The 15,892-nt window shown below is 38.8% G+C and overlaps 1 protein-coding gene across 1 annotated transcript; it reads left to right on the plus strand.

Moving 5' to 3' along the window:
- The first annotated feature begins 13,626 nt into the window (after positions 1-13,626).
- Positions 13,627-14,769, plus strand: LOC147634504 (cysteine-rich receptor-like protein kinase 7). Its single transcript, XM_086804458.1, has 3 exons — positions 13,627-13,977; positions 14,132-14,176; positions 14,445-14,769. The coding sequence occupies exons 1-3, from the start codon at positions 13,627-13,629 to the stop codon at positions 14,766-14,768; spliced, it is 720 nt and encodes a 239-aa protein (XP_086660584.1). The 3' UTR covers position 14,769.
- The last annotated feature ends 1,123 nt before the right edge of the window (positions 14,770-15,892 follow it).

The following is a 15,892-nucleotide window of genomic DNA, read 5'->3' on the forward strand; positions in this document are numbered from 1 at the left end:
TCAACCAATTCGCTATGATACCAGTTGTGAGATCCCTGCCCCCTCTACACATCAAACTCCGGAGTGCTGGCAGTGGAAGTAGCAACCTTGCGTGCAGGGCAGAGCTTCCCACTTAGGGCCTTGCCCACGAATGTCTGGACAAAAGAGACTAATCCCTCAGTTCTTTCCAAAACCCAACCCGAAAAAAAACTTCCCTCGCCCAGAAAGCATAGGCGATTCCTCCAGGAAAATCTTCTAACGTAGTCAAGAGCCTTAACTACCCTTTGTATTCTGACCGAACCCACGGGTCACATGGCCAAATCAAAGGAGGAACTTTCACTTGGTTCATAGAGACCAACGCTTTTTTTCCCATCAAAAGAGGCACAGCCATCGTTGATTCTTTTCCATAGAACAAGGATTATCATGTGACTTATTTCAACTATCGTAACTTAAACATAATTAAATTTTATTATAGGAATCCATCGATCCAGCCAACCCCATCCAATCCCATGGGTTAGCCAACTGCCCAACCACTGTATTGATAGGATCCATTATACAAATTTGGTTATGTTTTCCCAGGCCCCCTAGCTGTCTCTCATGAAAAACTTAAATAGACACACCACTCACGCGCCCAATATGAAATTGCCTTTTCTTAGACTTAACTATCTCCAAAACAGCATTGCAAAATAAAACCACAATGTTTCCATCATAATCCTTAGTATTCCAGTTCCAAATCCAATTTCAAATCATTCTTTCCTTGGCATACCTATGGCATCATTGGTGGCAAACAGAACACTCACCACCTACTCACTCAAGGGCCTTTTCAATAGTTCCGAGCCCATAGTACCTAGGAATATAATCAAGTATTCCATTCATTCCTTCCTCAGCGTACCTATGGCATCATTGGCAACCAGAACGCTCACCACCTGCTCACTCAGGGGCCTTTTCAATAGTTCCTAGCCCATAGTACCTAGGAGTATAATCACATAAAATCCATATAGACTCTCCGTTGAAGATCAGCTGGATCAACCAACAAGATCCATGTAAAAGAGGCGTGAACTCATCCGTTGAACACTAGCAAGGCCAATCAACCAGATCCATGTCCGTGTTAAAAAAACAACTCCAACTCATTTTCTTCTCCTTGACGCACACGTGGGGGTGAGAGCCCGAGCACCGTATGGTCAGCACTCTCTAGGTTCCTTTGACCTAGCGCTTCGCTCATAGGCCACTTCCTTGGTCCCTGATCCACCATACCGGAAGCTCACCATTTTAACCAAACCGAGGCTGGTCAAGACCTCGGTCGATCTTGCCACGCGAGACGTCCTTCTTTGACTCTCCGTCAGCTGTTGCATTATCTTCTACTTAGGTCCCCCACGACCTCATTTCACAAGATAGTCAAAATGCTTCCCTAGCATTCTTGACGTAAAACAGTCCTTAAAAAATAGGTTTCACATACAAATACAGTTTCCAAACAAAATTCCCGTCTTTCCACATACAAATACAGTTTCCAAACAAAATTCCCATCTTTCCACATCATTCTTCATCATTTCATATCTTCCACATCATTCCACATCATTTCTCATTATCCCACATTTTCTTACATCAATTCACACATTCATTCACATCATTCCCACATTCATTCACATCATCTCACATAATTCCCACATTCATTCACATCATCTCACTTCATTCCCACATTCATTCCCATCATCCCACATCGTTCCCACATTCATTCACATCATCCCACTTCATTCCCATCATCCCACATCGTTCCCACATTCATTCACATCATCCCACATCTTTTCCACATCACTCCACATCAAGCCACATCATTTCCCATCAATCCACATCACTTCATATCATTCCTCACATCAATCCACACATTCCACATCCTTCCACACATCAATCCACATCAATGCACATTAACCACATCACTTCACATCATTTCACACATCCCACACATACTAATTCATTTTTTTATCTAAATGAATTATATTCATAACCCTTTCCATAATTCTCTGTAAAAATTTGTGTATAACCTTCTTTATTTTTTGGCAATTGAATAATGCTCAAAACTCCACTTTTAGCATAAAATTTATTATGCGTAAATGCATTTCCTAATGATAAAAATTTTACCATAACTTTCCCGCATTTTCTATGAAATGATAATGCTTAAAATTTCACTTTGCCCACTTTTTGATCTAGTTTGGAAGAGGAGAGAGGAGAGATGAAATATCTAGCCACTTTATGATATTTTTGAATTAAAAAATACCTCCCTTATGTGATTTCTAGGTGCCTCCTTGATGGAGAGTTTTCCCTTACCTGAGGTGTCAGAAAACCTCCAAAAAGTATCCTAAAATATCTGAAAATTCATAAAGTAAGCAACCTTCACCTCATGTGAGTATTTCTTTATTATTTTCTTGTAGATATTTTCAAATTTTCTCATTTTTCTTTTTATTTTTATCCTCCAAACTTAATGAATAAGGATATCACATTTTTCAATTCAAAAGAATTTAATAAATCTTAGAACTTTGAACTTGGGGACTCCAGTCCCCTTGGTTCACCCACCACTGTCCAATTCTAATGCAACTTAGGAATTTTTTATTAAAATTATGTTTCAGGGGATCTCTTCCTATTGTCTAGAAAAAAATACTTATCCAAAAATATTTCAAATTTTTATTACCTCGCTCTAAAATATTTTCTCTCTTTAGACCAAAACATGGTCAAACAAGACCTTTATCCACTTCTAAAAGGGGGGGAGGATTACAGGAGACTGAAGGAAAGGTTTTTATATCTTTACATCTTAAAAGCTGGGGAGAGGAATCTTACATAAATAGTAGTTGGACCATTTCTAAGTTTAGTCGGCCTAGTGTGAAAACTAGTCACTTGTATAGAAGTTATTTTTTATAGCAGTAAGTAGTACACATTCATTCCCTTGCAATAGAATACTTGTGAGCTTCTCTTCTCTTCTCTATTGTTGCTTGATTATTCTCTACTAGATTCTTGTATGCTAGATGGATGCTTGCTTGGATAGGTTTGATTGCACATTTTTGTCTTCCATTAATTTTTTCCTACCCGTCTCTTGTGAGAGAGAAACACTGCAAAGACTATCTATTTTTACCTCCATCTAAGCATAGGGAGGTCTTTCTTCACTCCATTGGTAAAGGAGCATTCTTGTGTGACAACAGAGTGAGGATGCAATGGACAACCTAGCACACCTAGATCGAGGAGTTGCATTAGGGCTCAAAGGCAAGACCTAACGACACATGATTTGACAACAAAGGCTAAGGCAAGATCTTGACTTGAATAGTCATACAGTGTGTTGAGACAATGTCCAATAAAATTTGGGCAAAGATCACCATGGAAGGGATTAGCCTTCCATGACAAGCTAAGAGTCTTTTGCACCATTATCTATTTTCTTCCACTCCCTCCTTCATAAGTAAACATAAAGCCAGCATAAAGGGAAAGAAATAAAATAAAGTTCATGCATTCAAACACACGTCTCTATCATTTCTATGTCAAAGCATGTATGCCTAGGTTCCAAAGTGAGAACTTGGAAAAGAATAAGGTTAAGCTCTAAATGGAGCAATGGGTAATATGTGTAAAACTAAATGGAGCAATGGGTAATATGTGTAAAACTATAAATTCTTTGTAAGCAAACACAAAAATGAAAAAACAAAAGCAACCTGATGGGCAATTATAACACTTATCTTCAAAAGAAAACACAAAGTTGGTATAAAGGGTAAGAAGAAATACTAGGAACACCAAGATGATACCTCAATGAGAAATTTGGGAAAAAGTTAAGGTGACAAAACAATGGGTAAAGGTGTCATATTATTGAAAAGAATCATAGCCATAATAACTATTCTTATAACACAAACTAGAACAAGAGCTAGAGAATGCTATAGCATGTTAGTAAACCGTATCTATATGAATTCATGTATTTTCCTATTTGCTAAGGAGTTACTTTTATAACAAAGCTACTATTTATTTCTAGCAAACAAGACCATGAAACCTACACCTTTAATCAAGCAAGAAGTAGAGTATTCTATAGCATGTTAGTCAACCACACACATATAGTTTTGCATGCATTAACGAGTTGCTCAGGGTAAAAAATCAGACACTAGTAAAATGAGAGTAAAATAGTATAAGTACAAATGAGTTGGTGAATGTTTCTATATATGAACCTAAAACTTTAGAAACTTGGGTGAATCTTTGAAATTTTCTATCTTATATGGTAGTATATAGTGCACTTTTGGTGAATTTATCTCCAGAAAACCCACTAAAAACTAGAAAAATTTGGGTGATTTTTCTTAAAAAAAATTATGGTGAAATAGCCCCCGACAATATCAAAGACCCCTCTAAAATATCCCTTGGGCTAAAAATAGCCCCTAATTTTTCCCTTGGAGTTGATTTTCTTTCATTAAGAAGATACACCTTTTCTTTCATTAAACAAGCCTATCAAAGGAATGTCAAATCCATGTTTAAGACTAAACACATACATCAAGCACTCTTTGTCTTTCTAAGCACAATGCTACATTAAACTCTCTCTCTCTCTCTCTCTCTCTCTCTCTCTCTCTCACTCATAAAAGTAATAGAATTTTATGATGCAAGAAACTAGGGTTGGCCACTCAAGGCATGGAGTGACAACATGGGTGTGGGTCACCATCCTCACATCTCATATGGGAGAAGTTCACCATGAAAGCTTGGGCATGAGAGCTCCAAGAAAGATAATAGTCAAATGATCAATAATGCATGTGCAATATCCATGAGCCCAATGTATCATATAGCCCAAGGCCCCCAAAGACACATGTAAATGACCCTAAGCCCAAGTTCCTAGGCCCCATCCCCCACAAACATGTGACACGAAGTCTACTTTGTTACAAACCATCCCCTCCTACAATGATTTTGTCCTCGAAATCCAAGGGTGGTTGTGCACAAACATATACAAGAGGCTATATACAAAAGCCAAAAATGCACTCATGGCCTAGATGTATCCGCCATCAAAACATGTCCACGACGCTCACCCGGATTGAATGGCAAGGATAGGAGGGTGTCGTCGATGGTGAGGTTAGTAATAATGATGCTTGGATCAAATGAAAATCCACGGCATGCTTGACCCATAACCTATCAATCTTGCATCCTCCTAGATCAAATGGATGATGTAATGCACCAGAGCCATCAATAAGATACATCCAATGTCCCCCTAGGTCAAAAAACTAATGCAACCATGCTTAGGATCGTGTGGGTACATGATAGCCTGTATAGTTCCACCCACTCGGATCATAGGTAAATACATCATGTCGTCCAAGAGTGAATGTCTGATAGACTATCTGTGTCAATGCATAGGCATACATGATCATCAAAAGAAAATGCCTCATACTCCATAGCATGCTCCATTAAATGTGAATCTATGTCCTCGCTGCATTCGTCACCATGCATAGGTCCATAGGTATGATCCACATCACAAATGACTACCTGAGCATAATCCATATGTACCACGGCATAATCCTCATCACTATCCATATAACCCTCATAGAGGTCACAATCATAGACTCTCCACTTATCTCTCAACAAGAAAGGGTCATAGAACCTCCATGAAGTATCCAATAGCTTCTCTAGATGCATGAGTAGCATCATCATCGATGTCATCCATATCCTCAATGTCATCCACATCAATAATGTCATCCACATGCTCACTAGTATCATAGAACTCATCCTCATCATATGTAGCATGTGTATGCATACTACCATCATCCACATCAACATAGATGCTCTCCTCATCACAAATAATGATGGTAGATGAATCTGTTAGCAATCATCTCCTGTCTATATATTTACACCAGGGCCTCTATTTTGGGTGTGCCCGCCCGATTTAGGTGTTTTCTCATTTTTCCTCTCTCCATATTTTTCCCTATTTTTACCAAGTGTGGTAGGTTGTCATGTGCTTGTTGGCTGGTCTAGACACTGGCTAACTGACCAAGCTGCTCCCCCACCTTCCCTGTATGCTGGCCGACTGATAGTTGCTAGCCGACTGGAGTTGTAGCATGTCGTGGACAGCTTGCAAGGTTGTGTGGCTGCGGCGGAGATTACTTGGTGAGATTGGGTTTCCACAGAAGGAGCCCACAGTCATCTAGTGTGATAACGAGAGCTGTATAGCTATTGCTCAGAACCCGTTCTTCCACGCCTGGACCAAGCACATAGAGATACAATATCACTTTGTTCGTGAGAAGATCTTGGCTGGTGACATCTTGCTTCTTTATTATTCGACGGAGAACAATGTGACGGACCTCTTCACGAAGTCTCTACCTCAAGCTATGCTCCAATAGCACTCCAGCTCACAGGGATTGGTTCCACATCCAGGAGCTAAGAGGGGGTGTTAGCAGTCAACTCTTGTCTGTATATTTACACCAGGGCCTCTGTTGTGGATGTGTCCACTCGATTTAGGTGTTTTCTCATTTTTCCCCACTCTTCATATTTTTCCCTATTTTTTCCAGGTGTGGGAGGCTGTCCTATGCTTGTTGGCTGGTCCAGACACTAGCCGAATGACCCTGCTACTCCTCGACCTTCCCTGTATGCTAGCCGATTGATAGTTGCTGGCCGACTGGAGTTGCAGCAGGTCGTCTGGACATTTATGTGGCTGTCGGCTATCTTTTGAGCAGGTCGACTGGGTGATAGAGCCATATAAAATGGCCCCTTGTCCCCCACACTTCTATATTCAATTCTTGAGATTTTCTCTTATATATATAGCAGAGTTATATGCTTCTCTCTCTCTCTCTCTCTCTCTCTCTCTCTCTCTCTCTCTATTTCTGTGTTTTTCTGTAGTGCACTTGCTCTCGTGTTTTCACATCTTGTCTTCATCTCCACTGCATATTCTGACAGAATCATCAACACTTGTATAAGCATCATCATCAAGATGCCTAATGTCACCATGACCAATAATGGATATGTCTTCACCATAAGTGTAATCTTCGTCATCATGTGCATGGCATATGTCAAATTCATCCTCATAGGCATGTTCATCATCACATGAATCATCATCCCTTGTGTCAAACACAATTGCATGCATATCCAAAATATCCTCAATAATCAAGTCTTTATGATCTCGTGGCATCATATCATAAGCTGAAAATGTATCCATCAAAGCACTTAGAAAGTAATCCAAGCATTTCCATTTTCAACTTGTGTATTCCCATTGGCCACGAATACATTGGTGGTATCTTGTCGAGAGAGAATCGAATCAATATCTCCTCATGTACTTATTGTCCAGAAATTACAGCAAGCGTCTCATCGACTTCAACACCCACATTTTACAATGGACATTTAACAAGACGTTTTCTTCTAAATTTTCCTTGACCGATGAGTGTCTATGGTCTCTACGCTTTAGAGGGATGATTAAAGCTATTAAAAGCTTTAATTTTGGGTGTCAAAGTAATTCCTATTTAAAAGTTATAGGAACTAATATATTAAAGATATGAAGTTGTTATATATACATATAAAAAACTTGATTGTTAAGCCTTAAATCAAGACTTTAAAGCTTAGCCTCCAAAATCTGATGTATGGGCAGAAGTAGAGAGGTAGTTGGAATAAGATATATATATATAAAGTCCTTTTAGATAAAGCTTATCAAAGCTTTACACCTTATAACGCTTATTTTATAAGCTCTCTTTTTTTTCAAATAGCGCGCAGCGCTTTTTCTGAAAAAAAATTCTGTCTAATAAAGTTTTAAAGCTTAATTTAGCAACTTCAAATTGAATAGCCTCAATGAATTATATATATATATATATATATATATATATAAGGTTTGTTGTAAAAAGCTTATCAAACCTAGCTTAACAAAGCTTTTTTTAAAATTAAAATAATCAGCACACCTTTGATTAAAATCTTAAGAAAAGCTTAGGTGAAGCTTTAGGCGCAAACTGCAGTCGGCAAACTCAGCGCCCCCCCTTCCCCCCCCCCCCCCCCCCTTTTCTTCAATCACGGCTGCACAGAGCTGCCATGTGGCCATCCGGGTGAGGAGATTAAAAAAAATTAATTACAATTTTGGTATACTGCAATTCACAATTTAGGAAAGAAAAACTAATTTTTGAGAGTTGAAACTCTCCCAGACTGTCCAATATAGAATCCTTCTCCTAGCCACTACCCAGAATTCTAAAAATAGGAGATTGCTACTCACATCTACAAAGAAAGATCTCAAAACCAAAATCAGATTCTCAAAACCACTTTTGGTTTCTCTTCCACAGTAGTGGTATTCAAAAGAAGGGTGGCATTCGTTCCTAGCCATTGATTCTAATCTCCATCCAACGGTCTATACAATCCCATAACCATTCAATCTTTGCCCAAAGGTCTTCTAAGCTTTCTCTCCTTTACCCTTTGGTTTCTTCTAAGCTTTCCCCCTTTTACCCTTTGGGGTTTGGTTTCTCATGAGTCATGACTTAACCTTCTTGATGATTTAACCTTCTTCAAGAATGTACACCCAAGCTCTGATACCACTGTCACACAGGACCCTTTTGTATTTCTTGAAGAAATACTTAAAAACTCATAAAATAAATCAATTGTTAAAACAAAGACTTGAATTAAATTAAAAATCAAATAACATAACATAACACAAAGCAAACAAAATAAAATAAAGTCATCAAAATCATCAAAGGATGGGATAGAGAATACCACACAGTAAACCAGTTTCTGTGCAATCTCCCCCCTCAAAGCGTATAGCTCCCTTCCACGACTTGAGTATTTAGAGAATTTTATTTCATAAAAATAGCCCAAGGAGCTAAGAATAGATGAGCGTACAAATTGGACTTGCTTTTCCTACTTTGGGGTATTGCTTTACACATTTTTAACCATATGAAGTCTCCTAAGGTTTGTACATATAAAAACCTTTGCCCAAATAAAATTGCTAGTGGGCCTTGTTAAATAAAATGACTTTATGTACATTTACGTCTATATATTAATCTTGTGCCCACTTGCACATTTCATTAAGCTGAATCCTACACAAATTAAATTAAACATATTTTTGTATGATTATTAATTCATCAAAAATATAATAAAATATATACTTGTAACAATAAAACTATTGAAGAGAGCTACAGTTGATGTGAGAAATAAAGCATCTTACAAAGGCATGTTATGGAGGATAATTTGACTAATACAAAAGTGTTAGTTAGAAAAAAAACACACACAAAAGTGATTTTTAAGGCCCCATCCAAAAACAAGTTTAAAAAGTGCCAAAAAGGTATGGGGATAATTGTGTAAGAGGTGTGTAAGAAAGTGGGTGAGTGGTGGGGAAAAAAGCAAGCAATACTGAGGGAGAAGCACAAGGGGGGTTATTGAAACAAATATATGATGTCATGTGAGTTCAATAGGAGAGCTATTTTAAATTAGGTCATTTACATATTTGCATTCACAGTATGTGCCGTATTTATTAGTTACTAATGTGTTTGAAGGAATGTAAACATATAAGAAATAATATGTATACTCCCAAAAACCATGTATATAAGCCTACTTTTTAGTAGTACCCTTTGCACTGGTATGTGCAATTATTAGGAGGGGTTTTTTAGACCAAGATTTTGAGAAAATTTTATGAAAATGGATTTTTGAGAAAAATCCATAAGTTTATAAAGAAAAAGGGGTCATTTTATTAAGTCAAAATTAACAAAAATGGTATTTTTTAATACCCTTTGAACGCATCTTATCTATAGGTCTTCCTAGAAGTAAACCCCTTGAGCCTCTACATGCATGTGATATGGGGGTTTTCTAAAAAACGAGGCCCCAAAGGGGAGAAGTGAAGTTCCCGTCTAATCGTAAAGAAATAGAAAGATAGCTCCCAACTCCACCTCCCATTGGTCCATTTTTTTAAGTAGTGTTAATGATTTCCCTCTTAACTTTGAGAACCTTTTTAAGTCCAAAACCCATCGGTCCTAATGATATCGTGGTTTTTGACCCCCATTTTGATCCTATATGATAGTACTATGAGCCTTCCCCTCCTTTGTAAGAATCAAAAGTATGAGTCTCATTCATGTTTGTCTTCTTTATATGCCCTCTTATTTCTTATAATATTCACATCCTTCCAAAGACTTGGAAATTCCATGTTTATCCACCCACCACCACCACTGGTGGCTCAAACCAAAGTTCCCCATAACATTCATAGAAACCACCCTTAATCAACTGTTATTTTGCTAACCTTTAGCTTACAATATGAAATTTTGGCGATGGTCAACCTCCAACTAGGGTGAAAATAAGAGGTCAATATCATGGTATAAATATAGATCTAGGTTGGCAAATATGAACTTGAATGTATAAATACATTGGACAAATCTTTCAAATATCATATCTTATGTACTGACATGTAGTGTAATCTAGGTGAATCTTTCTTCGTTACTCACTTGAGAAAAACTAGTAATTTTGGGTAATCTTTAAAAAATAGCTAAATTTTTCCATGTTAAATAGCTCAACCCTAAAATAGTTGTTAGAGCCCCTCTTTTTTGCTCTAGCTCCAATTAGTGTGGCCATGTTACAACAATATTTCCATATCTCATGTACAAGATCTTCAACACATCTCATGCACACACCAATAGCACATTCGATTTATGAATATAATAACAAGCTAACAACAAACCCATGAGCATTTTCAATTAATCCAATTTGAAAAGGAAAATTTAAAGACTTCATAAGATATTGGTGGGGTGGGATTCAATGTCCACACACGAGAATTCAAAAATACTAGTGCAACAAGTCACGCCAAGTGTACGAGTTCTCATAAATGAAGTAGACAGAAGGAGGATTGGTCAAGAGTGAAGATAGAGATTGTGATAAGAATGTTGACCTTAGGGGGCCTAGTCTCATCATAATGGATTATTCGTCTTGTGTTTTCTTCCTTGTCTATGGCATGAATATCGACACCACAACTACCTTCACAAAAAGCATAATGCCCCCATGCTCTACAGATTCCAAAGAACAAAAAGTAACAAGGAAAGTAATAATTTAGTAGTCCTTTCTCTTACATGTCTCTTGAGGATTGGTACACCACTTTCAATGTAGTCTTTTTTTCTCTCATGAACATGACTCATGACTAGACATGGTTCCCAGGATATATTAGTCTCATCCAATAAAAGACATGGCCCTAAGGTTTGATTCAAGCTTGATTAGATGGGCTTGGCCTTTTCTTTTCAATATTGTCTAATTCACTGGCCATGGTTCTACGACATTAATCTTGCTACATTACTCAAGGGATTCACCTAAAAATATGTAAGTGTAGCACATGAGTTCATCAGGAGGGGTATATTAATTCAAAAAAGTTACAGAATTACATTTACAAGAGGGGTTTTTTAAACCAATTTTGTAAAAAAACTGTAAGTTTATGAAGAAAAACGGGTCATTTTATTCATACAAGTATGTAAGTGTAAGGGGTTTTTTAAATACCCCTTGAATGCATGTGATACATAAAATTTCTTAGAGGTTAACCCCCCGCCGAGCTACATTAGTCTTGAATACGTTACTCATTGTATGCCCCTATTAGAATGAGTAATATGGGCGTACAATGCCATTGACATGGCATTTAATTAGTAGAACCTTAGGCCACCCCCACGGCCATCATCTCTCCGCACATGCATTGAAGGTTTGGGATTAGACCTTGCAGCAATGACCTTCTTATCATTGCTTTCGGAAAGATCATGGCAGCGAAGAGATATAGAACTCATTGTTGCATCCTTGACAAGAGGTGTGGAAGCAAGAGACCGGGGAGATCGTTGTCTTGCAGGCAGCGATCTCATCAGCAAACATTGCATCAAACACCTTCTTAGCATAAGGTTTGGAGGATTCATGCTACACACATGCAGACCGCTCCCTATTCGTGACATCCCTCAAGGGAAGTCTAGGAGCCATCTGCAAAGAGACGACAAACATCGAACAACCAGCAGACTTAAATAACCAAAATCGAGATAAAAAGAAAGAAACCAATGTCGGAATAGACAAATAACATGAGCCCATGTGAGTTGCCAATGAGAAAGGAAGATCCTACACATGGCCCTCATAAGCACCTCTAGAAGGTAGGAGAGAAGGATCCTTCACATGGCGTGCCTCTAGAAGCTCCCCCCATTCCACTCACACATGCATCAAGACACGTGTCCTCTTCTGCGCTCCTATCACGAACAGCCAGACACATGTCTTGCTATTTCATATAACTAAGGTAATGCCTTTTGGTACCTTATCTTCTACAACTAACGCTTGCATTAATTATTTAAATCAAAAAAGTATTTTGGTGCTTATTAGTACATATCTTTTCAATAAAAACTTGAAAGGATAATGTGGTTTAAAGGGAAGAAAAGGAAGCAATAATTAGTAGTACTTTTTCACATGATGGTGGCATGTTGAGTCTTTTTTCCTCTCACAGTATAGCCATGCGGCGATCGACCATTCGTCCACCTTCACCCATATCCATTTGCCAGCCATGCTCAAGCACAATCGTTCGCTAACGGGTAGTGACTAAGGAACCCTGTAGACCTGGCCTACGTGTCTACATCTGTCGGCAAGGCGAGAGAGAGAGAGAGAGAGAGAACGCACTTCCTTGGCCACACACGACAGAGGGGACTTTGCACAGGGATAGAGTAAGCGAGGAGGGGGGGGGAAAGCGTGCAAGCAGGTTCGATGACACGTGTAAAAAGGATACTAATTTTTGACCAACTTTGAGAGACTTGAGAAAGAAAAAAAACTCGTACCAAACAACGAGTCCCAATAAATAAGGTTCTACTACCTCAGTATTACGTAAAAAACTTACAAAAATCCGAAAGCCTTCATTATCCTCTTGTTTAGGTCCTAGAGGGGACGGTTCTTCATCACATGTCTGAGGCAAGGGGGGACTTCGTACACCAGTTTCTGATAAAGTGATCCTTGCCCCTACAGTGGAAGCAAGTGTTGGGGATATTTTTGAAGATAATGGTTTGTACCCATCTCCTACATTGATGCATAGAGAGGAGAGAAGTTCCTTACTAATGTCAATTGCTTGAGGGTGCCATCTGAGATTAAGATCTGGTACCTAGGAGTCTACCCACCCGTTCTACAAGAAACTTAACAGAGGGTACGATTGCAGGGGTGGGTTTGGGAATTCAACCCAAAATGGGCAGAGGTGGGTGTCAGGTCCATGGGAGCGAATTTTGAAGTGGGAGAGAGGAGAGTTTGGTTAGCACCTAGGGCATTAATTGCCATGCCCTCCTCTTTGAAAAGGAAGCATAAATAATAGTTAAGGAAATATTAGGTGTGCTCCAGCACTAATCGTCTAGTGCCCCAATCCATGCCCTTAGTTGGAGGGCAAGGTCCATAGAACAAGCCAATCAAGGCTCTACCCTCAGAAGTTTTCTGCTAGTCTTGAACAAGATGCACCAGTAAAACAGAGAGCTTACCATGTCCATTGTGTTTAGGACCTCCTCCACTAGATTGACTGCATCCACCCTGCATATATTGGGGATGATCTCCCCTTTGGCCATTTGTGGGAGTTTATGTATCACCTCGTTTAGATGGTCGATCTTTGCCTCTCTTAAGTAATACGGCTTTGCCTTGTCGTCTCCCCTCGGTTTCATTCATTTGTGAGATGGGGCCTTGTTCTTGGTGCAATTCGAAGGCCTTGCTATGAGGTTTCTTGTCATAGCTCCTATGGGGGGCTCTTCGATCTCTTGTTACAGGATCGAGAAGGTGAGTGGGGTGAAGAGCGAGGGTTATTGTGGAAGCAAAGGAAAACTAGAGTTCTCAAAGGGGAGAGCAGTTACTCCTACGTTGCATGGTGTGGTGGTTGGCCATGCCCTCTCAAGTACTAGGTGTGAAAGCTCAGATGTAGGGGTCATGTGCCCCTACATGCCTCCCACACTGATTGCAATAGGTTCATCCCTTGGAACAAGCCCTGCTCAAGAGGACTTGTCCACTCTGGTTGCACCAAGGGGGAAAGAGGTCTGTGGGATGTTCTCGTCCAACAGACCGTCAGTCATGTCATTGTGGGAGTTTTCTTTGGTACCTGCTCAACCCTCATAGCCAAAACTTTTGGCATGGAGGAAGTTTGTTTTTCTCATTGTTTATTGAACTCCTAGTTGCCCATCTGCCTATGGGCGCCATCAGTCTCTTTGTGTGTTAACTATTGGTGGGGTACCATTTGACGTTCCCACAGGTCTTACGTGGAAGGCGAAATTCAAGTGAAAGGCTTCTTGAATTGGTAATGTGATCAGTGCATCTAACACATAAATAGAGCTATGCTAAATAAGCAGATAATATCTTGACTCTTTATGTAAAGAGAGACATTCATAGCTTCTTATTACACCTCGTTGGTGTGGGAATCACTGTCAATATTGGGAAGGAGAATAACATGATGTGTTTAGTTTCAATACTAAAAGAGACTAACTTATGTGCACGCATCATCATATTGCACATGTATGTATGAGGAGTTTTACTGAAGCAAACTAGTTTTGTACATGGTGGTGCAGATGTGGAGATTGTATCAGCAACAACGACAATTGGAGCTAGTAGACCCAAAGCTAGGATCAACTGCCGCCTTTACTGGAGAAGTCATACGTGTAGTTCATGTTGCATTGTTGTGTACTCAAGAGTCCCCAGAGCTAAGGCCAGCCATGTCCACAGTAACCTTGATGCTTTCTGGGAAGTCTGATATATTGGAAATACCCACCAAGCCAGCATTTGTTGTATTAAGTGACCTCAGAGCACCTTTGGATTCTAGTGATTCCTCTAGCAATCCAGTCAGCCATATTTCTCATAACGCACAGTCCATGAGTGTCGTGGATCCTAGGTAATCCTTCACATACACTCTGCGTCATTAAGCTCAACATTGTCCTCAATTCTTGTGTGACAATTGTAAATTAATTAGTCTTTGATGGCCTCAATCTCCACTTCTCACATGGAAGGAAAGGAAACGGTACTACAGTCTTAGTGCTTATAAGCCCATATGAATGAGAACAAGTCATTGATATGATATGATATGATATGATTTTCAACAGCATCAGGACTTTGGCCTAATCAGTTCAGTGGAATAAGGGCACAGGTTATTTGTAAACACCCTTAGCCCTCACTCAAGTTTTTGTACTTGTGTTTCTTACCCCCACCCCAAAAAATATATATATATCCATAATTCTCATGTTTTATAGATTTCTAATTTAAGGACATCTTCTTTACTAGATACTCATCATTTGTATCCTCTACTTTCAAGAAATATGTGCATGTGTAAGACTAATACTTCTAAAGAATGATTTTATTTATCACACAATAAGTGTAGCCTTCATGAAACAGTTATTCAAAAGGTAATGCTAGAATATTCAAAAATGTGTGTGCCAGTATGATGGGGTCTTAAAAAATATTCCTCATGCTAGAATATGCGAGCCTCTTGATGAGATTGATTTCAAAATGCAAAAGGTAAATCTTGGTTATGCTACCCATCTTATTTAAAGGATGCAAACGTTTGTTTTCATATATTTTGCGAAGGAATAATTAAGGTAACATATCTAAGCAATTTAGAAAGTAATTATAATGATGAATGTATATTAGTAGGTGTAAAGTTCATGAAAAGTTTTTATAAAAGCATGTTTGCAATAACTCCAACTAGAAGTTCATGCTAAATGAATCTACCTTCATGGGGTATAGTCAATAAAAATCTTGAGTTCTTGCTAAGATAACCCGATCTTACAAACTAAAGCAAAAATAAAAAATGTTTTAATAAACATGGAAAGGCATGAAATGATAAAGAATATTTATTACTTTCATGAGAGAATTCATGAAGGATACATTTAGGTCTCATCCTCTCAATCCTCACACAACCAATAATAATGTGCTAATTCACCTCATACTTTATCACTTTGAAAATAGTGTTAGACTAAGGATACTACATTTAGGTCTTGGGACTCACCCTCTCAATCCTTGCCAA

The sequence above is a fragment of the Cibotium barometz genome, chromosome 10, assembly GCF_041138505.1.
Source record: "Cibotium barometz isolate CiBa-2024 chromosome 10, ASM4113850v1, whole genome shotgun sequence".
Lineage (NCBI taxonomy): Eukaryota > Viridiplantae > Streptophyta > Polypodiopsida > Cyatheales > Cibotiaceae > Cibotium > Cibotium barometz.

Bases quoted from the DNA above. Each gene is read 5' to 3' on its own strand.
- LOC147634504 (XM_086804458.1), top strand. From the start codon at position 13,627: ATGGGGGGCTCTTCGATCTCTTGTTACAGGATCGAGAAGGTGAGTGGG. The intron at 13,978-14,131 runs GTACCTGCTCAA...ACGTTCCCACAG, and splicing joins CATTGTGGGAGTTTTCTTTG to GTCTTACGTGGAAGGCGAAA. The intron at 14,177-14,444 runs GTAATGTGATCA...ATGGTGGTGCAG, and splicing joins GTGAAAGGCTTCTTGAATTG to ATGTGGAGATTGTATCAGCA.